Raw genomic sequence first — 27,975 nt, forward strand, 5'->3', positions numbered from 1 at the left:
TCATTCGCTTACACCCTGGAATCTTTCAGTTGCTCTGGGTTTCCCTGCTCTGCACAGAGCAGCCGAACAGCAGCGGAGCGGAGCTGTTACCGTGCCAGCTGCAGAGCCGCAGGGACTCCCCGAGGGCGGTTTGCTCTTACCTCAGCTGGTTGGTCCTGTGCGCATCCATCCTCCGTGGACGAGGGACTGGGGCCAGGGCACCGTCCTCAGACCACCGGCTTGTGCTAACTGAAGTCTAAAGCCATCACCACGGACGCGTGAGTTCTGGAGCTGGGCAGAACAATTGCATGGCCACAGCTGCAAGTTTTAATGAAGGAGAAGGAAACATGGACTTCTCAGTCCTTAAATAACCTTCAGTAACTTTGGTAATGGAGTATACTTCATCTCATCTGGCTTACACCTTACGCAAACGGAAGGAATTTCTGTACATATTTCCCATTGCAAAAAAACATTTCCAGTTGCTTGTGCCATTGCCAGACGAACATTTTGCTTAGAACGCTCCGGGCTAAACCAGTTCTTTCACACAGAAAATACCAGCCAAAACAGCAACGCGGGTTTTAAGAACAAAGTTAGCATTTCCCGGTTCTGCCCTTCTTGTGACTTTTTTCCTCCCCCTAAAACTACTCCAAAACACAGGAGTTTTCCACACTTGGCAAGAGAGGGGTGATGGTGGGGAGGATGTGCCTGTAACCGTACCCGCGAGGGTCCATCCTTAGAGGGCCACAGCGAATACCCTCCAGAGAAGCGGAGCTGCACGTTAGCAGAGGCTTGCTTGAATGAATCACTGAATGCAGATCCCTTGTCTGTCCTCCCGCTTTAGACCCCTCCCCAGGGCTTTTGTGGCAAAACAAGATACTCGGTGATGTTTCTGCACCAGGTCCAGAACAGAGAGCACAAAACCAAGTCTCTATTTTCAGCAGCAGCCTTTGTGACCGCTTTCTGGTTTCCAAGCACTCTGAAGACAGATTCATTTGATTCAAATTTGGAAGTAATGAGCAGACCACAGCCTGGGCCTGACTGGAGACCACGGGGGGAACTTACTGGTGGGAAGGTCTTAGAAGTAGAAGTGAGCAGAAGGACATCAAGCTCGAGTGAAAGAGGGACAATGGATCTGCAGTCAGCAGAGCACTTCATCATTTAGAACTGCACGAAGCAGCCAAATTTAGTCTGTACAGTCACCCTCAATCCTAGCACCTGACATCGAAGCATTCATGCTCTCAACATAATTTTGAGTTTAGGACACCGCTCACTTTCACGGTGACTCTGCATTTAGAGGAGAGCAGAGGTAATTCCGCACCTCCCCATTACATGGTAGTGCTGCCGCACTGCCTCCATTAAGAGCCCTCAGAAAACATTTGAATAATAGATGTTATAGTCATCTCAGAATATAGTCTAAGAATTTGTTGCCGGGTTCATGCAATGTTTGATAGGCTCTTAAAGTGAATTACTGAGAAATGTGATAGCTGCTTTATTCAGACCAGACAGTTCAACACAACTTCACATTTTGCCATTTACTACAGAAATGATACAAAACCTCTAGATACCAGAGCAGTTAAGTACAAAAACAGAGAACACCCAGACTTATCCAGATTTGATCATAAAACAAAGCAAAACCCCCAAACCACCACCACTTCAGCCTTCTTCCCTCCCTATTTCTGAGGGTTTTTCTTCTTGTCTTTCAAAGCAGCTATTACATTGCACATTTGTACGCCCGCACTTCCTCTGTCCATTCGGTAGCAGCTGCTGCCACCTGCAGATGAGTGTATCCAAATAGCCCCTGGATGTTGTAGAGAAGCAAAGCCTCAACGGGAAGAGTCTTAAGATCAACCTGAATTAAAACCTTTCCAATAAAAAAATAAAAATACTGTTGATCAGGTAGTAAACAAAATTATCTGAAGTCCTACATCCCTTTCCCACAAGCAGGAAACAGTTGATAGATTGAACAACTTTCATGTTCCAAAGCTTCCTAGAAATAAGGCTGTTAACCCGCACTCTGTTGCAATTCTACATACATGCTTCTGAGGCCACCTTCTATCAGTTCTAAACCGACACGACACCAAAACATAATGCCCAGTAACAGTCATTTCTGCAGGACGTGGCAGCCTTCAGGTTCAGGACTAGTCGCTAAGCTCCAGATCGTATTCGGGGTAGAGCTGCTTTGTAGTAACCCCTCGGATAACAGCTAGAAAAGAAAGAAATACCATCGCTTTCATGAAACAAAGATCGCAGCAGTCAGAAAAGTTGTGTTTTCCTCCCAGTGGCCCCTATCCATCCCACAGAACCTCCCATAGCTAAGAAACCAATCTAAGGTTTTGCAGCTATGCCTGCTGCTTGTCTCAACACTTTTTTTAAGCATATGAAAAACAAAACTGGCACAAATTAAGAAGACTTATCAAATCTTGGTCACCCATAACACAGACTAAAATACCAGTAAATAACAATTATTTCACATGTTCAGTTCTAAAAACATCCCAAGAAAATAACAACAGAAGCGTTTGTGCTTGCACAAGTGATTGGGTAATATAAGCCTAGAATTGAAGAATCTTTAAAACAAGCTTGGCCTTTATGGCGTAGCAGCTTCTCTCTGTCTATAGGAAAACACTGATTAAGAAGTTAATAGCCTTCCCCTTCCTTACCCAGCTTGCCTAGCAGCATCTGTCCTGCGTCTTTAATATCATTATACTCATGGAGCAGAGAGATGTGCTTCTCCAATTCCTCCAGGCTGTAGCCTCTGCAACAATAAAGCCAGAAAGGTCAAAAATGACACAGCGGGATTGCTGCTGCTGCTGCACAGCAAGTGCTGCCGCTACCGACCAAACACGGCAAGGATATCTGAGATACCCAAACCTGGCACCTCTAAAGCAGAATCTGAAGGCAGCAAGTACAGTTGCTGCAAGTCATAAACACAAAAGCTATAAATGAGCAGATCCTCATTTTGAGGGTTTTTGCCACATTCAAGACTTATCAAAGAAAAAGAAAAAAAACAATCCACCCGAATCTCAGAATCAAGGAGAAAGAGGAATAGGCTGTGGTGAATTAAGCTTATATGTATCTCTAATCTGTAGCTAGGGAAAAAAAAAAAGGGTTTGTTTATCCTTGAGGCTAAAAAAAAAAAGCTTTGGAACAGCCTTTGTTGTTCTACCATTTCCATTTTATGCACTACACTATCTTCAAAAATATCACTCCTTCGCAACGAATAACCCACAGAGATTCCCTCTCTTTAAAAATCAAGCAGCAATCTTATCTCAAAACAGTTGCTAATAAGCAGCTGCCACAGTCATAAGAAACCACGATAAACCAGTTGCGCCATCCTGTACGTGGCACCCATCCTGCCAGAGCGTTCTTGTCTGGAAAACATCTCTGCTTCTTGAACACAAAGGTTTAACCCACTCGCCTCAGACACAAAACAAGTGAACACTTGATCGAGATGGAACAAAAAAGGAAACAGTTTTATCTGGGACTTGGCAGGTCATACAAGTCACGAGCTCGATTTTAATTCTCACATGAACAAGCTCTTCTGGTAGCATGATGTGCTGTAATGCCATGGTTAAAATTATTTGTTCCCAATTTACACGTAATAACCTCAGCCACATCTGGGGTAAAGTTAAAATCTTCTTATCCAAGCTCCTAGTAAAACTTGTTTTGCTTTACCAAATAAACCAGAAAGAATTCCCTCTTGTCTTTAACGGGTCCCACAACTCAAAACAACACTGTAACCAACGGTGTATAGCACCACGATAAAAATGGCATCATAAGAGGTCAGCTTATAGCCATAATTCCTGGACCATATTTGATTTTAAAAATAAAAATAATGGAGGCATCACATTGAGCTTGCCAAGGACGTACTCAGACAATAATTGTGCAATTTCCTGGTCTAGAGCAAGGTCTTTCTGTTTCAGCTCTTCAATTTCATTCCGCAGGGCTTCTGCGCTGGCTCCGGTCGGTTGGCAGGACCCCGGAGATGGGATCTGTAGAGCACAGAACACGTTTAACACTCGCTAACGCAGCACCGGGCGAGATGCTACAGTGCTGGAGGGCAGCGACCAGAAAATACACTGTGTATCACGGGATAAAAAAAGGAGAAAAAAGAGAAGGAAAACAAATATCTCCTGGGCTGGGCGAGGCTCAGGTAAAATATTTATCAGTTTCGGGAACGCCAGCCCGCTCTGTGTCGTGTCTTACAGCGCTCTGCAGATTTACAGTGTAAAGGGAGAATAAAGAAGTCACAACTTGGCTTTTCAGAGCAGCTCCCAGGACGACGCAGAGCGAACCCCGGGCCCGGCGGGCAACGGGAGCGTCACCCCCAGGGACGGGGCTCCCGGCGGCGCCGGGCCGAGCCACCGCAAACGGGCGAGCGGCTGCCGGGGGGCACCGCCCGCCGCCGGCCCCGGGCCCGGCCCGGCGAGGGCAGAGGCCGCTCCCAGGGGAGCCGCCGAACAGGGCCCGCCTCCCCCCCAGCCCGGGCGGCGACTCACCGGCGACGTGAAGCTCCGCCGGCCGCCACCGGGGGTCCTGGCAAAGCAGAGCGGCGCCGCGTCAGAGGCCGGAGACCTCCGCGGCGGGGCCGGGCCGCGCCGCCTCAGCGGGGGCATGGCCCTGCGGACAAAGCGAGGGAGGGGGCAGCGGGAAACCGGCTCCTACCTCCTCAGCGGAGGCCGCGGGGGCGGGCAGCGGCCCGCGATCGGCGGGACCCCCTCGGCCAGGGCTGCGCCTCCCGCCGGCCCGGCGCCGGCTGCGCCGCGGGGCACGCCGGGAGCTGTAGTCGCGCCGCCGCCGCGGGGCACGCCGGGAACTGTAGTTCCCCCCCGTCAGGGCCCTGTCAGGAGAACAAACTTCCCCCTGTGAAGCTGCAGGTGGCACTTCGGTGGGGCGGGAGATAATTACCCCAATTACCGCAGCCGAGGTGATGACACCCGGTGCCTTCAAAAAATGCCTGAGAGCCACCTCAGCCCTGGGGCCGCAGCCCGGACGGGGTCTCAGGAGAGCGGCGGGGTCGCTCACGCAATTATTATTTTTGTAGGGGAAAAGCTGCCGCCGCCCGAGCCGCCGGCTGCCCCGCACGCCCTGCCTGCCCGGGGGGAAGCGCTTGCCGAGGGCCCAGCGCCGCTCCTGGGTGTGCCGCCGTACCCCGCCAAGGCCCCCGCTACCAAAACCTCGCCGCGCAGACCCAGCGCGGCTTCTTGGAGCGGCACAGAAGGAGCCTCCCTCCCGCAGCTCGCCTGGCCTGGCTGGCGCAGGCAAACGTGTCCCCGCGCGGTGCCGGGCGCCGGCGGCAGCCGTGTCCGATTCCCTGGGCTGAGCACGCGAGCCAAACTCCGCCGTCGCCGCAGCAAAGGTCAAAGGACTTGGGAACGGGATCACACACCAGCAAAGCGCAAGCGCCCGCGCTAACCGCGACTTCAAAGGGAGAGCTCGGCGATCAAAGCGACGCACATAAAATAGAAAGCTCTGCGGGTCTGTAGGACGTGCCCTGCGAAGGACGAGGGAGGCCTGCCCGGCTCCCCAGGCGTGGTTCTAGCCAGGGGCTGCTCTGGGCAATTGGGTCAGTACAGGAGCACGGAGCAGCGCGGGGCGGCAGCAGGCAGGGTGTGACACACGAGTGGGACAGCGCAGGGTGTCACGCAGGAGCAGTGCAGGGTGTCACACAGGAGGAGGGGAGCAGCGCAGGGTGTCACACAGCAGCGGGTCAGGGTGTCACACAGCAGCAGCGCAGGGTGTCACACAGGAGCGGGTCGGGGGGTCACACAGCAGCGGGTCAGGGTGTAACACAGGAGCAGCACAGGGTGTCACACAGCAGTGTGTTGGGGTGTCACACAGCAGCGGGTCAGGGTGTAAAACAGGAGCAGCACAGGGTGTCACACAGCAGTGTGTTGGGGGGTCACACAGCAGCGGGTCAGGGTGTAACAGAGGAGCAGCGCAGGGTGTCACACAGCAGCGGGTCGGGGGGTCACACAGCAGCGGGTCAGGGTGTAACACAGGAGCAGCACAGGGTGTCACACAGCAGTGTGTTGGGGTGTCACACAGCAGCGGGTCAGGGTGTAAAACAGGAGCAGCGCAGGGTGTCACACAGCAGCGTGTTGGGGTGTCACACAGCAGCGGGTCAGGGTGTAACACAGGAGCAGCGCAGGGTGTCACACAGCAGCGTGTTGGGGGGTCACACAGCAGCGGGTCAGGGTGTAACAGAGGAGCAGCGCAGGGTGTCACACAGCAGCGGGTCGGGGGGTCACACAGCAGCGGGTCAGGGTGTAACACAGCAGCGGGTCGGGGGGTCACACAGCAGCGGGTCAGGGTGTAACACAGGAGCAGCGCAGGGTGTCACAGAGCAGTGTGTTGGGGGGTCACACAGCAGCGGGTCAGGGTGTAACAGAGGAGCAGCGCAGGGTGTCACACAGCAGCGGGTCGGGGGGTCACACAGCAGCGGGTCAGGGTGTAAAACAGGAGCAGCACAGGGTGTCACACAGCAGTGTGTTGGGGTGTCACACAGCAGCGGGTCAGGGTGTAAAACAGGAGCAGCGCAGGGTGTCACACAGCAGCGTGTTGGGGTGTCACACAGCAGCGGGTCAGGGTGTAACACAGGAGCAGCGCAGGGTGTCACACAGCAGCGTGTTGGGGGGTCACACAGCAGCGGGTCAGGGTGTAACAGAGGAGCAGCGCAGGGTGTCACACAGCAGCGGGTCGGGGGGTCACACAGCAGCGGGTCAGGGTGTAACACAGCAGCGGGTCGGGGGGTCACACAGCAGCGGGTCAGGGTGTAACACAGGAGCAGCGCAGGGTGTCTCACAGCAGCGGGTCGGGGGGTCACACAGGAGGAGGGGCGCAGCGCCCGGTGCCAGTCGCAGGCCGCGGGCGGCCCCCAAGGGCGCCGGGCCGGGAGGGGCGGCCGTTGGGCCGGGCGAGGGCCCCCCGCGGCAGCGCAGGCCGGGCCGGGGCGGGGCCTGGCGGCCGCCTCCGCCGCTCCCCGCCGCGGCTGACGTGGCCCGGGCGCGGGGCGGACATGGCGGACGGCAGCAGGCAGAGCAGGCTGGCGGCGGCCAAGAAGAAGGTGAGGGGCCGCCGCGGGCCGGGCCGGGCCGGGCCGGGAGGGGACGGGCGGTCCCACGGGCCCTGCGCGGATCGGAGCCGCCGGGCCGGGCCTCCCCGGGCCTCCCCGAGGGGCGCGGGCCAGGCCCCCCCGCCGCCGCCCCGCTCGCCCCGGGCCGGGCTGCGGTGGGGCCGCCCGGAGCCCCCGGGTGTCCGGCGCTGCGGCCGGGCCCGGCCCGGGGGAGGCGGCCGGGAAGAGGCCGGGCCTGGGCTGCTGCGGTGCTGTGCGGTCTGCCTGCTTTGCTTCCGCGGTTTTCCCTTCCCCCCGCCCACCCTCTTTTTTTTTAAATTTTTGTCCTTAATTTTTCCTTTTTTTTTTTTTTTCCCCCTTAATTTTTCCCCCGGGACGGCTCGGCCCCATCCGTCCCGGCGGGATGTGCCTCTGTCTCAAAGTCATACGAACGGGAAAGTGTCCTGGAGCAGTTCAGGCTTCCATTTTGAAATCCTCCGAATAATGGGATCCTTCTTTTTATTTATTTATATTCCCCCCTCTGCGGCTCCGGAGCGCGGCCGCAGCCTGCCCTGCCTGCCCGGGCTCTGGCGCAGCGGGGGCCGGGGGCAGCGGGTAATTGACATAGGTGCCCGGGCCTCACCTGGTTTGGGGCTTAGGTGTTCAGTAACACACGAAAATGCCGGAAGACCTGGCAGGATGACAGCTCGTCGGACTAGCTTGTCCTGGGAGAAATGGGTGCGATTTAAAAATCAGTTGGTAGATTGCTTGTCCCCTTAGTTCACAGTTACTACAGTATCTGTATTAATGTGTCATCTGCGGGGATTGTCGTTTTCCTTCTTAAAATCTTACACAGAGTGGAAGATCTTACTGCCAAGCACTGCTTTTTCACTTTGCATTCAGGATTCATTGCCCTTTATTAATTTTTCCTTATTGCTCTTTGTTATAACCCTAAAAACCCCCAAAATATTTCTTTTAATCTCCTTTTAGTTGCAGTATGGACTATCAAATTGTTTCCCAAGAACATCATTAGCTGCACGCAGAAGTTGAACGTTTACATCTCTGAGCCTCTTGTCATAAACCCATCACACTAGTTCTTACTTTAGGCTTCTCTGGACTTGTTTTTTGATTCCCCCCTGCCCCCCAAGGGACAAACTCTTTGAAGGGCATCTCTCTTGTCCTTTCACTTGATCTGTTTTTTTACCCAGTGGAGTTTGTTGGGGTTTTTTTGACGTTATAGAAGGTATATTCTGTTTGGACTTCAGATTATTCTTTTTTCACAGCTGAAGGAATATCAGCAGAAGAATAACCCTGGAGCAACTGCAGGAACCAAGAAAAAACGAAAAACTAAAGAAGACAGTAGGCCCGGGACTCCCACCAACGATGACCGGCAGCCTCCAGAGAACGTGAGTGTCTCAATCTGTCTCCCAAATCCTTTGCCACCTCCTTGTTCTTTGGTTTCCCGAACAACATGACTAGAGCCAGGAAAGGGTTACGCTGGTGTAAGATGTGAATGGCGTAGGTGCCTGTGTTGCCAGTGTACGAAGTGTGCTACAATAGTTAGCAGCTACCTCTACGGGAAGGAGCACGCTCGAGTCAGGGCATGTGCCGAAGCGGTGCCCGATCATACAGTGCTGTCACGCAGCTCTGGGTGTGTCCAGAGCTGCTGTTTTGAGGTGCGTGCCTCTAACGAGCTGGAGGATGCCGGTTTCTTTGGCTGCCTTTGTTTGACATTTTCTCTCTGTCCTTTTCTGAGCTGTTTCTCTTTCCCCTTTTCTTTCGCCTCCTTTAGATTCAGAACATTCTGAAGGTGCTGGTGTCAGACCTTAACCGCTCCAATGGGGTAGCCATACCCTCATTGGACAAGAGGAAGGTGAGGCAGTGCTCGTGTCCCTCGCAGTGACTCGCTCTCCCTACTGCATGCTTCGGGTTCTGTTTACACCGACCTCGATTTTTCGGATGGAGCCTTGTCCTGACATATCCACTGTCAGTTGCTTGAGTTTTGTTGCTGTTTTTATTAACATGAAGCTATTTGTTAACATGCGTTTCCATTGCTCCTAAGTGCTTCTTTCCTTCTGGTTTGTGTCAAACTTAACATGTGAAAAAGTGAACCTTGTCAGAACCTCTTCCTTGAGACGGTTGAGCTTTGAGGAAAACCAGGAATTTGGGGTGAGGCAATAAAGTAACAACCGCTGAGGAAAACTGCACTAGTGAGAGGCAGTGTTTTCTTAGTCTGTATTTCTCCTGTTTTGCACATCGTTGCTTTATTTCCTAGAGCCCCGTTTCTGAAGGGCATGTTTCTGCTCATCTCCAGGCAAGCAGCTGCCCTGAGGAAGCTGTGTTAGTTATTCCAGCCAACCCATTTTATGACAGGCGATGAAACTTGCACAGGTGATGTACAGTCTGGCAAGTACCGCAGGTTTAAATATGTTTAGGCAGGAAGTCACATACTTCAAGTCAAGCATTTACAGGCTTTAGCGTCTTCATATTCCCAAGCTTCTGAAGAGGAAAGGGCAGGAAGTATGCCAGTAAGCGATAGAAATGTGTTCAGGAGCAAACTTAAACAGCCTTTTTAAAAAATGTATTTCAGACAGTTTATTTAAATAAGGTTCAAATTGTGGTAGAAACTCGGGGAAGTCAAATTGTGTAGCCCAGAATTTTCTTCCAGTTTTGTTGTACCAAAGCTCTGCTTTTCATTTTCACTTGCATCATATTGGTAGTTTATTTCCCTACCATTGTTTCACTTGAGTTGTCATAAAGTAACTCATTGTTATATTTACTGCATATCCATGTGTCTCCAGCAATAAATATAACTATAGTAATCACCAGGGGTACCAGAGAGATGCAGTGAAACCTGCAAGGAGTTCACTCTGAATTGCCTTTGTATCCCTTTTCTCCTTTTTCTGTGTGATAATACAGCAGCTGTTCTGTCCAGCACACAGAGCGGACAGCAGAAAGCTTTCCAGCTGGACCTTGTCTGCGTAGGTTGCGTATCAGTAGAACCTGAGTGACACGAAGACTTACTGCAAGCTTTGTGGGTGCGGGATGTGCCTGTCTAGCATCAGAAAGCATGTTTTGATTGAAGTTTCACTCTGGTCATGGGGACTGTTTTCACTTCACACTCGGAAGCTCAGTGTAAGTTAGATCTCAGAGAAGGAGACTTGTTTCACATTGGAGGGTGAGATGAAGATGGGTGCTCCGGTGCTGTTGCTGAGATGGCATTTGGTCTTGCAGTGAAGAGCTACCTGTGTCTGCGGTTTTAGTCCTGTTCTGAAAATGGAGAATTTATTACTTCTATTTGTTCTTGTTTTCCCAATTTTTTTTTCTGTGCTTCCAAGAGATAAATTTTGATCTGATTGGCTGTTACGGAATTTGTGCATTATTCTGTCTGAGGTTTTAGGAATAATTTGAAAACTAATTGCAATATGTAATGAAAGAAAGATTTCTCTTTCCAGTTGCTGTCTTGTAAAAATCCTGAGTCAGGAAAATGCTGTTCAGAAACTTGCTTGATGCTAATAGGGCGGAAAAGCTCATCGTTAGCATCTGAGCTACTGCTACCATTGGTGTCTTAATGTGAGGCAGATCCCTCCCATCTCACCCACTTCAGCTTTCTTGGCTGTGAAACACAGAAAACCCAACAAAATAGGAGCCTTTGTGTGAAAGCAAATGGATCCGACTATATGCTAAGCTGAGCAGAATTACTAACTTTTTATTCTACGTTATTAGAACCTCACAATGCATAATTTCCAGATAAATGTTTTCTTCCTAACTCATTCTGTTTCCAAGAAATTCAGCTGTTCAATTAGTTTTTTGGGTTTTGGGTTTTCTTATGTATTTCAAAACTGCTTATAGTGGAAGAAGAAGGGAGTTCTTGTGGTTAAGGCATGTTGCTGGTTTTTGCATCTTGAAGCATTAAGCAAAAACAATGTCCTGATCAGAAAAAAATTAAGGAAACATTTTTGAGATGTACTGGGGAAGATATTCCTTCTGTCCATCTGATGTTCTACATTGATGAGTGTCTGAACCAATAAAGGTGAAGTCCCTGTAACTGGAGGAAGTAAGGGAATTCCTGACCTTCCTATAAGCACCCAACCTGTATTGCTCCTTGAGAGCACAAGTATCTGGCCTGCTAAAAAGAAATGTAGAAAATTCTGGTTGTTTCCCTCTGCAGTCTTCCAGCTTATTGCTTTCATTAAATCTGTCTTCACTGTCACTGTATTCTTGCTGCTTGGTTCATGAATGAAGCGCTGAGCAGGTAAACAGGGAATGCCAAGAGAGAGATTTCTTGTTCCCTGTGAAGTGCCAAGGAGGAAGTGACTGAAGTAGGAGGGAGCGCTTTCAGATGGAACAGCAGAGAGCTGCGGTGTATTGGTGGGGTTGAGCGTTGACAGATGATCTCATTTGCTTCGTAGTGTTGTTAAATGATGACTTACTGGAGCTGGATGATGAAATAAAACAAATTGCCATAAAACACTAGAACGCTGCTCTGGGCCGTTATGGCGCTCTGATGCTGTACAAGATAGATGAAATTCTCCAGTTCACTGTGGCTTGGTAGAGGTGTCATCGGATGCTATTCATCCTCCCACCAAGGCTGGATGAGAACTTGCATCGCTGTCCAGAAATAGTTTTTTGGCCCTTCTCTTTTCTATTTAGATTCTTCTAGTCATGGGATTCATAGCTCCAGCAGGGTCGCAGGCACCTGCTCCCAGCCACACTGAGTTTGGCCTGTTCATAAATGTCCTGTTTCTACTTGTGGTCCATGGCCTGCCACAAACCTCACTGAGTTTTAGACGGAGCATTCGAGTTTGACTAACCCAGTTTTCAAGTAGTCACTAACCTGTTCTTTTCCATCTTAATTTGCATACAGAGATCCGTGTTTTCCCCAGACACATCTTGCAGGTAGTGCTTTTCAATGACTACCATCTGGCTTTGCCCTCGCTTGCTTTTTGGCGACTCCTTTGCAGTAAATCTAGTGTGTGAACTTAGAGCTGGGTGACGTTATTGCCCCGTGTTAAAGCAGCAGGTTTGATTATGGGAGACCGGTTCTTCAGACTGGCTCTGAGAGGGCGCAGGTCTGGGACAGTGTTTGTTCGTGGGTTGATGGAGTCACCTGTTTGCTCTGGGGAGAACACAGGTTCCCTTCCATGTGTTTCTAAATGATTGATTGTTCACATCTGTCTAGTTTTCACAGGCAGATCACAGGTGATGTGTTCATGTGTGTTTTCATTCATTTTGCATGAAGGCTGTAATTCCTGTGATGTGTTTTGTGACAGGCATACTTTGACAGTGATGTTGCCACTCGTAACGCTGAACAGCTTGCTACCGATGTCCCTGTGCTATCTAACAGCAACAGTCTACCTAGTTGTGGTTCTGTTCTGCCTGCTCCTGGGAGCATGCAGCTGACACAGGTTTGTGAATCATCATGAATATTGCCATTGAACCATTCAATATTGGTTAGTGATACCACGTTTTTTCCGAGAAAGATGATCTTCATCAACACGACGTGACTAGTGCAGATTTTCTCCTGTTAAAAATGCTTCATTCTCCACTCTCCATCTAGTCATCATCTGTCTGTGAGAGCAGAGAGAGCACTAGCGTGCACATGCCCCTGTGTGTCCCAAAGCTGCTATTTTCCTTCCCCTTCTCTCCTATTTCATTAGCAGAAAGTGCCCTTACTAAGACAGAAGGTCCCCAGTCAGATCAATCTGCATCTCCTTTCACTACTTAAAGATTCAGTTGAAGTTTTTCCCAGCAAAGCAAAGTGTTGATTGTACTGATAAATAGTAACAGCAAACATAAAGCCTTTAACACTTAAATTTCTCCATTCCAAGAAACCCAGGCTCACACCACTCAGAAATTATGTGTAAGCCAAGACTGAGTTGGTGGTTTTAAGTTCATCTTTCTTTGGGAAGCAGTAATTACAGGTACTGTGGAACCAGAGCCCAGATGTAATCAAGTCTTAGTGACATATTCACAAATCTGACTTCCATCTTCTTTTACAGGCTTGTAAATTTTTGTGTTTCAATCCACAGATTCATGAAGCTGAGGATCATAAAAACACTTTGGATGAGAACAGGTGAGTGTCTGTGTTTGTTTATCAAACAGCTTTGCAACGGGATCCCAAAGTGTCCCAACAAATTACGGTTTTATTCCTCCCCAGTGCTGTTCTGATTTGGGCAGTTCTCTGGGAGAAATTTTCATGGCAATGTCTTTTTTTTGTTCCCAGGTCTTTCTCGTCAACAGAAAGTCTCCGCCAGTTGTCTGAACAACTCAATGGCCTGGTTTCTCAGGTATGGCCTCATTTTGATCCATTTGTCTTATTAATTCTCTTGATATTTGATGTGGAGCTTTTAGCAGTCAGCTCAAGAAAACACTCTTCAGTCTCAGAGGTGTCTGCAGACATCCTACCAAACAATAAGATATTTAAGCACCGAGAAGCAATGGTTTAGGAATGTAAAATTTCAGCAGTAGGAAGAAAAGCAGAGTGGGATGAATGAACAGCATGTATTCATGGAAAGATGTATTCTTGACTTAGTGGAAAAGAATCTGAAGTCAATCTGCATAATGCACATCAGCTTGTCACAGGGGGAGTCTGCATCTATCCTTAGCCAGAAAAGTATGTTTTCTGTACCTGTCTTGGTACTTTGAAGTGAAAGGTGCTGTAAGAAGTATTATTATGATAGTTGGTTCTTACTTAATGGTGATTTGGTGCCTTGGGGAATAAAACTGACTTACTTGACTGGTTTACTTCTAGTCTACGTCGTATGTGAATGGGGAAAGTGCTGTTTCTTCCACAAATATTAAGGAAATGGAAGTAAGTTGTTCTCAATCTATCATTTTTTTTCTTTTTTCTTATTTGCTACTGTTGATCACTTATTGGGACTCTCCTTATAGCAGTGTTAATGAGATCTAATTGATGCATAGTTCACATAGCTCACTGTCAGGTGGTGTCTTGTGCTGTAATCGGGTAGCTGTGGTCAACAGTAGGAGGCAGGTATCGGAGGTGTTTCCAGTTTGGGGACTGGGGATAATCTGGCTTCCATGCAACTGCAGTTCTTATTTCTGATTCACTTTTATGTCAAAATGAAGCCTCAGCAGAAATGGATAAACTCTGTTGACGTCCCAGCTGCTTTTGATGAAACTGTAGATTTTGTTTTGTTTGGAGAATCTGATTATATCAAACTGTGATAATGATTTATTTTTCTGTCCTTTTTAATTATTGCCTTTTTCCTCCCCTTCTCCTCTCCTGCTCCTTCCTTTTTCTCCTGTCTGCATGTGCCCGTCAGACACGTTACCAGGAGCTGGCAGTAGCCCTGGATTCCAGCAATCTAACTAACAAACAGCTCGTTACAAAGATAGAGGAATTGGTAAGAAACAATCCAACCGACCAATTTGACATTGTCTTTGCTGCTCCTCCATGCTCTCTGGGTGTCTGCAAAGTTACGGGTTCTCTCATAGTGCCACAAGGAAGGCTGCTTACACAGCACTTTATAAGGAACAAAATGGGCTGTATGGAAAACCTGTTAAGAGGATCAAAGTCTAAGGCCGCTTGTGAATGTATTGGCTCATCTGAGGAACAAGAAACAGAGTTTTGTTGTTTCCATTTCAGTGTGCTCTGTTGATCTCATCATGCTTTCCCTGGATGATACGCATCCTGATAAAACAGCTATTTCTGGTCCTGATCTGAATCCCTGAAATACAGAATTCTGGTGCTGGCAGCAGTGTGAAAACCTGTTTCTGCAGGTGGTGATGCTGTTCTAAATATATCAGCAGAGTGGGAGCAATAGGTCTAAGAGAGAGCTTGGGGCTGGTTTCTGATCATATCCTCAGCTTCTCTTGGCACGATGAATGAACTGCTTTGTCCTGTGGCCTGCATGGATTCCTGCCGCTGCTTTTCAGCCTTCAGCTTTAACACTGCAAGAAATGCAGCTAAGTGGACTTGTTTCAGTCTGAAAGAGCCTTTCTTGTGTGAAATCCTTTTCCCCATTTTGTTCCTCTCTCAAACTACCCTCTTCCCAAAGTTCAGCACTTCCCTGTGTACCCCATGACCCCTCTTGTTGTTTTACTTCTGAAGAGTTCTGGGTTATTTTTGTTCCATTTTGTTTCTTGTAGTCTTTTAGCTGGGCTGCAGAGCACCTGGTATAGTGTACTGCCCACCCAGGATTCTCCTTGTTTGCCTGCTTTTCTGTTTGCCTGGAACTAAGTAGGGCCTTTGCTGCATTTGTGGTCTTGCCTTTGCTTTTCCTGGTTATGTTGTGCACTGGCATTGCTAGAATCAGAACCTCTAACTCATGCCTAGGTAGACAGCTGCCACTTTTGTCTCCTTCACCCCGTATCTAAAGATGCATACAGTCAGCAAATCTCCAAATACTTGGAATCATAGAATATCTCAGGTTGGAAGGGACACGTCACCCAGAAGATTGAAATTGGCTAGGACAGAATTATCCCTTTTCTTTGCATTTGGCTTCAGCTCCTTCTCATACCACCTTTTGCAGAAGCCTGCCAACGTAAGCGCGGCTCTGCGTGACTTAAAGGCCAGTTGCTAAGTGGGATAAAGGTCTAAGGTCTCGGTTAAAGGAAAAGACTACATTTTTTGTTTGGTTTTTGGGGGTGTTTTTTGTGGTGTTGTTTTTTTTTTTTAAAGCATTTTTTGGTGATTATCCTCATACACCAAGATTACTACGATTAATTTTATACATGTGGGATGCAAGTTTAACTGAAGTTGGTGGATGCTCAGGTTTCAGTAGTGGTATTTGAGAAGAACTGTGGTAGTGTATTGAGCAATGAGAAAACATACCTGGCATATGAACTGAAGGAAGCCCCAAATCTGTTATTTTTAATAGCTAAGACGAACTTCCTAGTCTTCTACTGAAGGGATAATGGAAAACCTGTGTGCATTACTGGGGCATGTATCCTACTTCATTACAGTGAAAATGTGTTTCAGCAGTATGAGAGTATTTTCTCTTAATACTGGCGCATCAATTTTCTTCCGTAGAAACAGCAGAACCAAGAAGCAGTGAATCAGCTGGAGAAGGTAAAGTGTGTCCTATTTTTGGGTAGATACAGAAATAGATGTCTCTTTCTCTGAGCAGTAGAAAGCCTAGTGGACTGTGGCGCAGGCCTATGTGATCTTGTCTTATCTTAGATTCAGTTTCATTTGTAGCATAAGGTTGAATATTTTGACTTCATGAGTTAGGCCTGGCAGGTAGCCACCTTCTTTTGACAAAAGCTAATATTTAAATGCTCGAGTATTGGAGGAGTGCAGTGGAGGCAGGAAATCACAGTTTAAGTCCTTGGCAGTAGCTTGCATTCCAAACATTGCCACGTTTATGCTAGCGGTGATTGCGCTATGCTGTCATTGCCATTCTGGGATGGATAAATAATGAAGTAGTTCAAATAATGGAAGACTGAAGTATGTCTTTAAAAATACCGGTATCATTTAGATGCTGGAAGTACTACCAATGAATCACTGCATTTTTAGTTTGACATAAAACAACAAGAGTTAACTATTTACACTTCTGTGCTGAATAGGCATCATTTGTTTATACAGGAAAAGAAGGAGTTTGAACAGAAATTTTCTAAAGAGCAAGCAGCACTGAGGGAACAGCTGCAGGTAAGGCAGTGCCTCTATTACAGCAGTATCACCTGGCTTCTGCTGTTTTCTGGCTTACTGACTGCTCACAGTCTTCATCCTGGAAGCCGCATGAGCCCATTCCTTCAGAAAAACTGGGAGAGTCAGTCAGCCAGACTGTACTTAACTGCAGGAGCTCTTTATCTTTACTGAATTATCCTTTCGTGGCAACAGTGATGTTGCAGTTACAAGCAAAGAAGTTTTGCACTGAGGTGATTTTCCTTTCCCGAAGGTTCATATCCAGACTATTGGAATTCTAGTTTCTGAGAAGTCTGAGCTGCAGACAGCCCTTGGACATACTCAGCAAGCTGCACGGCAGAAATCAGGTAACTGACTGTGAGCACTCCAGCTCAAGCTGTTGGTTAAACTGTGGATTTCAAGTCACAGACATGATAGTTGCTGGCAGGCAGCTCACAACACTCGCTGACTCCTTAATGAGCAATACTTGGCACCGTCACTGCTTCTGTCATCATAGCTGCCCCCAAATGGGAGCATGTCAATCCCATGGCAGTTGAGGTTCTTTTGTGCATCACTAAAGCCTTGTCAGCCCTGTTTGGGCCTGGTGACTACCCCAGACTGTTCCTTTCTGACTTTCTTCTGATTCTTTTAAAACTTTGTTCCCTTTTCTCTCCCCTCCCTCCCACACAGCTGTCATGTTAATGTAGGTTTTACCCGAGCCTTTCATTCGGAACTAAATTTGAGAAATTTATTCTATTAGGAAAAAAAACCCAACCAAACAACATGTTGTCTATTGTTCTGCAAAGGAAGTTTCATCATCTCTCTCTAAAAGTGAGGAAGGTAGTTACAGAGAGCTTTACTGCCCAGAGTTGCTAATGATTCACCTGTAGAGCCAGGAGTGGAACCAGGTCTACTGACTTAGAAAGCCCTGCGCTGCCTTAAGAGCTTGTTGACAAAGTAGAAAGTGCTGTTCAGCCAGTTCCAAAAAGCTCTTTGTGGTGTAGCGTCAACTGACTCTGCTCTGACTTGTTCAGGAGAAGCTGAAAACCTTGCTGCTCGTTTACATTCATCTCGCCAGAGGGTATCGGAGCTAGAACGTACTTTGTCCTCCATCTCTACGCAGCAAAAACAGTCAGAGAAGGTAAGAGTCACCTCTGTTTATGCTTAACCAGCAGCTCTGCCTTTGGCTATTTGCTTGTCACTACACTACTGCAAAGGCTGTAGTCCCTGCTTAGAGAAGAGGCAGAAATTAACCTTGTTAATTGTTAATTAACCTGGTAAAGCCCTGTATTCTCCATGATCAAGGCAAACTTCATTCAGGTTTCTGTGACCACTAATCATATGGTCCAGTGGCTGTCTTCAGATCTGGCACCTTACTTCATTACTTACTTCTTGCCGGCTCCACACAACAGAAGCCTCACTGAGGCCTCGTCCCCGGAGGGTCTCCATCAAACAGACACTTCAGTATTGGTATTAATCCAGAAGTTTGCAGAAATAACCTCGTGTTCAGTTAGTAGCATCACATTTGAAAAGACTGAGTGGACTTACTCCTGGCAAATTCAGGAGATTCTAAGCAAACCTGTCCTGAGGATTTTGCCAAAGTTATGACCTTTTCCACTTTAGCTGATCCGCTAAAGGTGAAATGAAGTATTTTTTGAACATCTTATTTGTTTTCCTGAAGTCTGTAGATGACTCAATAATTTCCTTTTTCTCCAGCATAATAAAGAGTTAGTGAAGGAGCGAGACAACCTGAAACTGGAACTGTACAAACGAAGGTAAGTCCATCCTGCTTGTTACTGCAGAGTAACGCTACTCTTCTCAGTAGAGCCACAAAACATAACAAGGGGCACAGACCACAGGTGGTGACTTGGGAGGTTGGATGTTCTATTAAAAAAAAAAAAAAGTCACTAGCTATGATGTTTCTGTGATTCTAGCTGCTATGAAGAACTGGATTGTAAATTTATGACATGGGTATCAGCAAACCCATAGTACGTATAGTGACGCCACTTAAATTTTTTGTTTGTTTCAGCAAAAGTAGTGAGGAAATAAAGCAGCAGAATTCGGAGCTGTCAGAGAAGGTTCACTCCCTGGTTTCCCAGAACGCAGCTATGAAGTTGGATATGGAGGATTTGCATAAGAAACTGGAAATGGCTGAACTGATGATCCAACAGGTAACGATAACGCTGCTGGGATGCCAGGGTAGATCACACTGCTCGTTGGAAGACTTTGCTTCTGACAGCGGGGGCAAGACTTCACTCTTGTTTTTAAAGGAAGGCGCAATATCCCATCAAGACATCCTCTTAGTAAAAGGCTTTCAGTGAGGCCTCTGGGGAGCAGGACGTCTGTATCCTAAGGAGTAGTAGGTTGAAAGACAATGTGACACTGGTCTGCTAAAAGCATGTTATCCAATATGAGAGGGTGACTGAACATACCAAGTGTGAAAATACGGTGACTTTTCCTGCCTGTATCTGTTCAGCATTTTGGTTACTCGGTTGTTGTGCAGTCTCATTGAGAAAGCAGTTGAGTAGGGGCGGTGTTTGTGCCCACCCTAGCAGAAGGTGGTGAACTGGACAATGGCAACTTGAAGGTCAGCTGGGGAAAGCTCAGAGGAGCAGCCAGTTAGAAAGGGAATGTTAGCAGTTCAGAGAGCAAGCCTGGTGTTAAGGTGAGCCTGTGAGGGAAGAAACTGCTCTTTTTTTTTTTTTTTTTTTTTTTCCAGACAGTGGCTTAAGTTACCCTTGAAATAAAGCCAACTGCTACTCTTCTGGGAAAAGTACTGTATCTCAACTGAACCAGCCTTGCTACTTAGGCCACTGACATGTTCCAGACATTGGCTTTAAATTCCTGACATGTTTGACAACCTTTAAGGTCACAAGCTTCTATACCATCTGATCTGGCTGTGTAATACAGACTCTGGAAATGCACAAAGTTTGAGAGTCAAATGATTTAATTAAAGTGCATTTTCTTAATTAAAAAAAAAAACAACTAAATATAAAATTGCTAGGGAGGAGCTGCCCAGTTCAGCCTGTTTTACAGGGCTAAAATCTAAGCATTTTGATTTTAATCCCCCCCCCCCCCCCCTTTTTTTTTCATTGAACTTGACTGTGAGTTGGAGCACTTTAAAGAACTAGGGAAGGTTACAACATGGATCGTGTGGCAGGTTACTATCAGGGGAAATGCTATGCAGAAATCGAATGTTAACGTTTTGCCATAACTTTTTTGGTTTTGTTGGCAGTTCTCAAATCAGGCAGGGAGTCTGGATGCAAACCAGCAGTTGCAGATGGCACTGGAGGAGAAGGCGAGCCTGGAAACCCAGGTTGCTCAGGTAAGAGGTTGTACGAAATCCGACCCAAATCTTGATGTCTGTAAAGAAGCTTGTGTGGCAGAAGAACGCAGCCCGAGCTTTGCATCAACACTGGTTTCTTCAAGCTTTATCCCTTAAGCAGTCACTGCCAAATTTATTTAGCCAATACAATTTTCTGTGTGTTCTATTTTGTTTTGAGCAGCTCTCAGAGTCACTTCACCAGCTGCAGGCAGAAAGAGATCAGTATGTAGAGAAGCTGAAGGAGGAGCGGAGCATTTGGCAGCAGCGGGTACAGCAGCTCTCTGAGCAGGTAACATCAGGGGCAGTATCACAGCTGCTTTTGACAAACACAGGCAGGACTAAATGCACCATGAACGCTGTTTTAACTTTCGCTTGTGTGGCCTTCCAGGTCCACACAATGGCAGAGGAGAAGGAGAAGCACATGGCCCAAATTCGGGAGCTGGAAGCCAATGTTACAGAGCTGCTGAGCAAATCAGGTAGGGCTTCCACAGCGGGGCTTCAGCTGCAGGGTACCAGCTGGTTAACTCTGGCCCCACTGTGCAGGAACTTCTGCGCAGGAGGTGCAAGTAGGCCTGATGCTCTGAAGCCGCGAAGGCAGCTGGAAGCCTGGTGACCCAAAGAAACCTTTCATCGTAGCAAACAGCAAGTGAACTACTTCGACTGATTGACCAGCAGACTGTTCGTGTCTTTAGTATCTGCCTGGCGGTACTGCCAGCCTGTCTGGCCCGGGAGTTTGGGGCGGCAGGATGCCCTTGCTAGGGCTGTGAGGGAGTCAGCAGCACACGGCAGGATGCCGTGCTTGGTTTTGGGGTGGTTGTGCTCCTTCATTCCTCTCAGTGCCCTGCAACGAGGATTGGATGCTGCAGGTGGTGATGCCTTCTGGGTCACAGAGCCCTATCGGTTGGGCTCTGTGTATGTAACAGTGATGTGTACTACACAGCGCTTTAGCCCTTTGACTGAGCTGCTTTTGATTCCGTTTCCTCAGCCATGAAGCCCATGGATGTTGAGCCTTCCTCGCCAGCAGGGCCCACAGCAGCTGAGCTGAGTCTGCAGGAAGAGATCCAGCGGCTGCAGCAAGAGAAGGAGGAACTGCATGGGCAGTACCAGGCCCAGGTCCGGGACAACGAGCAGCTGAGCCACCTCAACCGGGAGCAGGAGGAGCGGCTCCTGGAGCTGGAGAAGGCTGTGCAGCGCTACAATGAGGAGTCTGTGGACAGACAGCAGATCCTGGAGGACATGCAGAGTGACAAGGCCACAATCAGTAGGGCACTGAGCCAAAATCGGGAGCTGAAGGAGCAGCTGGCTGAGCTGCAGAATGGGTTTGTCAAACTGGTACGTCTCTTTCGTGCATCTTTTCCCACTGCTTCCCTCACTGGTGCAATCCTTTCATAGCACAGATGTAAAAAACTGGCAGAAGCGTTATCCGTCTCTTGTCCTCTGAGGCTATGGATGCTCCGTCTTCTGTGATACACTGCCGTGCCAGGAGGCTCCCTGTAATTCCTTACTCCCGCAGGTGCTCTGGCAGATGAGCCAGTATCTTCGTCCAGAGCAGTTTCCTTTTCCCTCTCATCCCCTGGCAGTCACGCTGTTTCTTTCCCCGAGTATTCCTCCTCCCCTTTTACCCTTGAAGATACCTGTTTTCTGTTCCCTGTATTTGCCCATGAGGAAGAAGTTCTCAGCAGTCTTCTCTCCGGCTGCTGTCATTCTTATCTGTCCTGGAGCTGAATCCTTACTCTTGTTTGCTTCTTTCAATGTAACAGCTTCCCCTTTGGGGCCCTGGCAAACTGACACATGGTCTAGCCGATGATTTTTCTTTGGTTGTTTCTGAACTCCTTGTTTTTGAATGTCTGTGGCTCTGTTTGGGATATTCATACCACCCATCTGCTTTGGAGCTGACAGGCTGTGTGATGTGCCAGGCCTCCTCTTGGCACCGTCCCAGCACTGGTTCCCCTGGCTCTTTCCTTGCTCTTCTCCTGTCTCCTGAACCGTTCTGTAAGTTATTTACTGCCCCGAACAGTCAATTTATGGCCCTTAGTTACACAAGGGATGGCACCCTGTTGTCTTGGGAATGAACATGGTTTATTAAGCGTGTATGTTTGTGTTGGTTGGGGCAGTTTCCGTATGCAGTGGTGTTTGTCTTGCAGACAAATGAAAACATGGAGGTTACAAGTGCCCTACAGTCAGAGCAACATGTAAAGAAAGAGCTGGCCAAGAAGCTTGCGCAGCTGCAGGAGAACCTGGGAGAGCTCAAAGAGACGGTAAGCAGCAGCCGGTGGGATGGCAGGGCAGGTATGTAGCGGTTTATGCAAACTGCTGGCAGCTTTCCAAACTCGGATGGAAGGATGGAAATTGATATTGTAATGATCAAGCCGGGAGCCTTCCCCCATCATCTGCTGTCTGCTGTGGGGGACCAGCATGTGGGGGCAGATGGTGGCTGCCCGCCTAGCTGGTGGCTTTGGGGCAATGTTGACAGTTTGGATCATGTCACAGGGATCAGCTTTTCTGGCAGAAATGGTTTGATGTGATGGTTCGATCTTGTTATGTTAGCTGGAACTGAAAACACAGGAGGCTCGGGGGCTGCAGGAGCAGCGGGACCAGTACTACGGCCACTTACAACAGTACACGGTGGCGTACCAGCAGCTGTCTGCCGAGAAGGAGGAACTGCACAAACAGTACTTGCTTCAGACACAGCTTATGGATCGGCTCCAGCACGAGGAGGTTCAGGGGAAGGTGACAGTGGAAATGCACCTGAAAGAGCTGCAGCAGACCAAGGTAACAGTAAAAAGGGGCAAGTGGAAAGACGGAAGAAAAAGTGCTTAACTGCATTAAGTATTAGTTAAGCAAAAGGTTGGACCAGATGATCTTTCGCAGTCCCTTCCACAGTCCTGCTGCCTGAAGATGTAGTGACTGTTTGCAGTCTGGCTTGCACAGGTTTCAGTGATCTCCTTCTCCCTCGCAGGAAAGTCTGGAAGCTGTAGCTAAGGAAAACAAGGAGCTGCAGGCCCAGATCAGTCAGTTAGCAGCAGACCTGGATGGCAGGATTTTGCACCGACTAGATGGTGAGTAGCTGCAGCTGCTCTCCAGGGAGGAGGTAGAGCTGGGCTCTCTGGGGTATTACTTCTTTGTTCACCTTCCTCCTCGTGTACAGGAGACGGAGTTGAAAGTGAAGCAATGACCGAAGAAATCCAGAAATCTTCATTTGTGATCCCAGAGACGTTTGAAAGCCATGAAGAAATGGTGAGTCTTAATGGGTAGAAAAGCCTTTGGTTTTAGTTCTAAACGAACGTCTAGAAAAGGAGGCGGGCTGAATTGCAGAGAGAATCCACTGGGCGCGTGGAGAAGGCTGTTTATCAGCTGTGCTCCCTACCAGCTGAGGCGCAGTAACGAGGGAAGCGTGACACTTCCTCGTGCATAGCAGCAAAAACCCAAGCCTTCTGCAGCACCCTTGCAAGACAGGCTGGAAGTCTGGCAGTGGCTTTAATTATGAAGACAACTCAGCTGGCAGAGTAGCTCTGTAATTACAATGATGGCGTTCTCTTTAGTTTGGAAGGCAATTTGGAAATGGCGTTGAATATCTACTAGATTTTTCTCTAAGTACAGTCATAATTGGAAAATACTGCGACCAAACAGATACCGGGAGAGCTAGTATTTAACCTGCATGTTTGTACTACTTGGGAATGAGAAAAGATGCAGTAGTTGCTGCCTGGTTTAGTTCCAGGGCCGTCACTTAGTACTTGGTTTCGTACCTATAAATAGAATGGGGTAAACTGTTACTCTCTTTGTCCTGAGATGCACAACTGATGGTGCTTCACACAGGAGAAGCACTAACGTGCATACTCTGGAATTCTTCTTAGGTCGCTTTCTTGACATCTGCCATGTCCCAAGTGGAGAAGGAGCGGGAAGACCTGAGGCAGCAGCTGGCTGCTCAGAAACAGCAGTGCAGAAGCCTCCTGCAGCAAATAGCAGCTCTTAGGCAGCAGCAGCAGCAACAGAGCATCGCGCTGGGTGGAGGTAAAAATGTGGTGCAGTTTGGGGACAGTGTGAATACGGAGGCGTGCCTCGGCCAGCGGCGCTGGCCCCTGTGAAGCGGATCTACAGGTTTTGTGAGTGCATCATGTCCAAGGAGGAACTGTAAATTACACCTGTCCCTTCCAGATTCCACTGTGGATACTGTTCCAGTGGAGGTTCACGAGGCTTTGAAAACTGCCATGGAGAAACTACAGGTAAGCAAAGGATCTCCTCTTCTTTCAGCCCTGCTACCCTGCTCCGCTCGGCTTTCAGCCAGGGCCAGACTCTTACAGCACACGCAGACAAATTGCGGGGGATGTTCCATAGTAAGAAGCTACTTCCTAAAAAGCTGATCAGTGCTTGTCTCAGCACAGGAAAGCTTGCAGCGTAACTCCCCTCCCACCCCCCCAGACTGGGAGTATAAGGGCCTGACACTCATCTGTGGTCTTTTTCTGAAGAAATAGCTGAAAAACAGACTGAGGATCTTCACCCTGCTGGGATGAAGCAGGTGGTCTGCAGTCTCAGAGCCGAGTGTGACCAGAGTTGTGCTCTCCCAGCAATGAGAAGGTTAAAGGCGCTTTGTTTCATCAGTCAGCCTTCTGCTTCCCAAAATGCAGAGCTGCTTGGTTACACCTTCTCTAGCTCGCTCCCTCCTCTCTGTTCCTTTTTAGCATCAAATTGGAGCCAAGTTGTAAAGGCAGCAAGATTTATTCCTTAGGTTCAGACCCATGTGAATGGAGGGTGTCGTCTTTAACGCAGGTGTTCTCTGTACACGAAGCAGTTCAGATGATTGATAACAATTTTTTTGTTCAGTCCCGTTTCACAGACCTGATGCGTGAGAAAGCTGATCTGAAGGAACGGCTAGAAGAGTTAGAACATCGCTGCATACAGCTGTCCGGGGAAACAGACACCATTGGTATGTTTAGGCAACAGCAGCACAAGCTAAAGCTTGCTCAGGGCATTATTTATTTGGGGAACAGAAGGCCCCCAACAGCTTTTGGAGCTACCAAGCAGCTCAGGTCTCCTCCTGCTGCCTAACTAGGCTCGATCGCCAGTCCAGGGCTGGCTTTGCTGGAGCCTCGTGCCACACAGTTCTGTGCTCACCCTAAGGCTGGTACCCCAGTCGTGCTAACGCTGACTCCTTGCGCTTCTCTTGTATTCCAGGGGAGTATATTGCATTATACCAGAGTCAAAGGGCTATCCTCAAACAGCGACACCAGGAGAAGGAGGAGTACATCAGCAGGTTGGCTCAGGACAAGGAAGAGATGAAGGCAAGGACTCTTTTCTGTAGTACTACTCCAAGCGGGGCAGGCCGGGGGGGGCACTTGCACAGCCCAAACCTTCGCATGTTGTCCTTCAGCTAGCTGTAACTTTGAAGTTGCTAATTTTGTGACAGAGGCAGGACTGGAAACTGTAGCGCAGTGTTTGTGGCCACAGGGATGTGCACCTTTCATAGGCTTTCCTTTACTTTGGTGCAGATGAAACTACTGGAACTGCAGGATTTAGTGATGCGTCTGGTCAGGGAAAGAAATGAATGGTACAGCAAGTATGTAGCAGCTGCTCAAAACCCCGAGCTGTTAGCAAGCCAGAATGAAAGCGTGCTTCCAGCAGAGAGGTGCATTGAACTGAACGCTACCGATGGAGAAGGTAAGCCGCAGCCAGGATGAGCTCTGTAAAATGGAACGACCCCAGGTCTCGGTGTCGTGCGCGGATGGGAGGAGTTACCTGCCTGCCTTGTCTGTGTTCCTTACAGGGTTACGAGAAGTGAATTTATCAGATGAAGCAGAACAAGAGGCTGCTGTTCTTCATCAATCCGGTTTCTCCCCTATTGACAGTAAAGCTGCTCAGCCGAGCCAAGAGGACCCCACAGCAAAGCAAATAATGCAGCTTCTCAGAGAAATCCAGAACCCTCAGGAGAGGCTGGGCTCCCTGCTGGAAAACCCCTGCATTCCCTTCTTCTACCGTGCTGATGAGAACAACGAGGTCAAAATCATGGTAGTTTAAGTGGCGCTAAATCTTATTTACAGCCATTTTCTATGAGCCTGAAAGGACTTAACTGACTGGTACGTGCCCATACCTCTGCTCGGTGCCCTTGGTCAGAACAGAACCTACTTTAACGACATCAGGAAAGAGGGATTGCACAGACGGAACTTGAGCATCAGACCTCATCCTCCCTTTCTCTTTCTGCTGTTACTTGGTGTGCTCGGAGTACAGGCAGACGGGAACTGATCCCGGGAGGCAGCTGGTGCTGCCGCTTCACCTGGGCTGGGGGGAAGGGGATTCCATGACTTTGGGCAAAATGACTTAATCCCTGATCCCAGACTCCGCAACCAGCGTCGCAGCAGTGACTGAGCAGCGGTTCTGATCCATCGCTCATGACTGTAATCAGCCTAGGTCCTTCCAGGGCTCCCCAACTAACTTATTCCGGTAACGAACTCTTTGGACTCTAAACAGGTTGGTTTTGTTTCACACTATGTATCTTAAACTTCTTTCTGCAGCCTGCCTCTTGCAACCGTGTCTGAAACCAGCCTTGCCGGCCTCCAGGAGCCGAAAGGTGCGGGCTCCTGGCCAGCGGGGCAGCACTACAGCCCCAGTTACTCTCAGCGCTAGGGGAAGGGACGGGGGGTTGCCTTTTGAGTCTTTTTGGTTACTTGACAAAGCTTTATGTGATTCTCGGGAGTGGGGTGGAAATGTAACTGCACTTTGAAGGATGATGTGTTTCGCTTGTATGTGTCTGAAGGTTTTATTTATTTTAAAAAAAATGGGAGAAATAAGTAAAAGGAAACCACTTAATAAACATGCTTTGTTTTGAATTTCTGGACTCTAGGGGGTCTAGTTCTCCATCACTTAGGTTTCCTCTTCTCCTGTTTTGGTGAGGAGTGGAATCCAAGATCTTGTGGCCCCTCTTTAAGCTCCTGGGCCACACATCAGCGACAGAGGCATCACCCGGCTCTGCCTCGAAGCTGTAGCCCTAACTCTAAGGAGAAAATAAAACATGGTGGGAGGAGAACAGCCCCTGAAGCAGCAGCAAAGCCAAGCCCCTGGGAATTTTTGTTGATATCCTGCAACTCAGCCTGCCTCTCAGGCAAGAACTGCCCATTCCTAGGATAGGTAGCGTCATGGAGTTTTAAGGAAAATGGCAGGGGAGGTTTAAGGGAGCTGGCTGTCACAGCTGTGCGATCCGGACACGGCCGCCTGGGCTAGCGCCTCCAGCAGCAGCACCCGCCGCCACCCTGCCGAGAGGGGTGCGAGCACAGGAACACGGTATCAATTTTGGGGTTTGTCAACAACAACGAGAGACCATTCCTTCCGTGTCCAAGCTGGTCAAGCTTTACAGAGCACAGCAGAGCGCGCTTTCTTCTGCTGCCAGAAGCAGATTAAGTTGTTTCGCTTTCAGATGGTTCATTTTGATTTTTGCATATACAACTGAAAAAAGCGTACTCAGAACAAGCGGTGCTTTCCTGCAAACCCACCAGGGGAAGATGGAAGCTTTCGTTTGCGTGGCGCTGGTGGTGGCTGGCAGGAGCGCGACACAGGCTGCACGGGTTGGTGTACATAGCGTACCTCTGTAAAATGCTGTATATTCCTTGAAGAGACTGAGCCTTTTGCAGTGTTTATGGCTGCTCAGGCCATTACTGAATCTGTATCATAACTAATGGGGGCAGGGCTGTGATTTAATACAGAGCATTCTTGTAAACGGAATAAATATTTATTGGGTGTTCTACTCTAGTACTGTGAAGGAGACGAGAACAGCAAAGGAGGTCTGCAGTCTGGTGCAGAGGTGACTTAATCCTGTTACAAATGTGCTTTCTGAATAAACTTATTCTAAATCATCTTGAAACGTAGCCAGGAAAGAAAAAAAAAAAAAAAGAATGAATTCTTTAATAAAAAGAGCTGGCCCAACTCTCGAAACACCTGCCCTGGCATCAAGGCCCTTTTCCCTTAGCTTTCATGAATGTTTTCCCACAGGTAGACTGCTGACAAGCCCGAGGCGTTTCTCTCGGCTAGCGTTTCGCATCCAGA

At 48.5% G+C, this 27,975-nt stretch overlaps 2 protein-coding genes across 13 annotated transcripts; one reads left to right on the plus strand and one right to left on the minus strand.

Annotated features, from left to right (window-relative positions):
- Positions 1 to 1,444: 1,444 nt before the first annotated feature.
- SWI5 (SWI5 homologous recombination repair protein) lies at positions 1,445 to 4,609 on the minus strand. Its single transcript, XM_087753169.1, has 4 exons — positions 4,476 to 4,609; positions 3,847 to 3,968; positions 2,637 to 2,731; positions 1,445 to 2,182 (listed from the first exon to the last, which is right to left on the minus strand). Exons 1-4 carry the CDS (start codon positions 4,590 to 4,592, stop codon positions 2,118 to 2,120), a joined length of 399 nt encoding a protein of 132 aa, XP_087609295.1. The 5' UTR covers positions 4,593 to 4,609; the 3' UTR covers positions 1,445 to 2,117.
- A 2,272-nt stretch (positions 4,610 to 6,881) lies between these two features.
- On the plus strand, positions 6,882 to 26,765 carry GOLGA2 (golgin A2). Of its 12 annotated transcripts, none has more exons than XM_087753142.1 (28): positions 6,882 to 7,042; positions 8,314 to 8,436; positions 8,823 to 8,903; positions 12,304 to 12,438; positions 13,063 to 13,106; positions 13,257 to 13,320; positions 13,785 to 13,844; positions 14,317 to 14,397; positions 16,026 to 16,064; positions 16,581 to 16,643; positions 16,894 to 16,987; positions 17,654 to 17,760; positions 18,336 to 18,394; positions 18,649 to 18,790; positions 19,855 to 19,944; positions 20,126 to 20,233; positions 20,333 to 20,420; positions 20,930 to 21,276; positions 22,089 to 22,202; positions 22,492 to 22,716; positions 22,904 to 23,003; positions 23,093 to 23,181; positions 23,799 to 23,955; positions 24,100 to 24,167; positions 24,766 to 24,868; positions 25,117 to 25,223; positions 25,431 to 25,599; positions 25,706 to 26,765. In XM_087753142.1, exons 1-28 carry the CDS (start codon positions 6,995 to 6,997, stop codon positions 25,954 to 25,956), a joined length of 3,156 nt encoding a protein of 1,051 aa, XP_087609268.1. In that variant the 5' UTR covers positions 6,882 to 6,994; the 3' UTR covers positions 25,957 to 26,765. The 12 variants fall into 12 exon arrangements, with proteins under 12 accessions (XP_087609268.1, XP_087609278.1, XP_087609274.1 ...); XM_087753141.1 differs by lacking the exon at positions 6,882 to 7,042 and adding an exon at positions 7,467 to 7,645; XM_087753143.1 differs by lacking the exon at positions 6,882 to 7,042 and adding an exon at positions 7,660 to 7,768.
- The last annotated feature ends 1,210 nt before the right edge of the window (positions 26,766 to 27,975 follow it).

This window comes from Nipponia nippon, unplaced genomic scaffold, assembly GCF_047370975.1.
Source record: "Nipponia nippon isolate SJK-2023a ecotype South Korea unplaced genomic scaffold, ASM4737097v1 scaffold_16, whole genome shotgun sequence".
In the NCBI taxonomy this organism is placed as follows: domain Eukaryota; kingdom Metazoa; phylum Chordata; class Aves; order Pelecaniformes; family Threskiornithidae; genus Nipponia; species Nipponia nippon.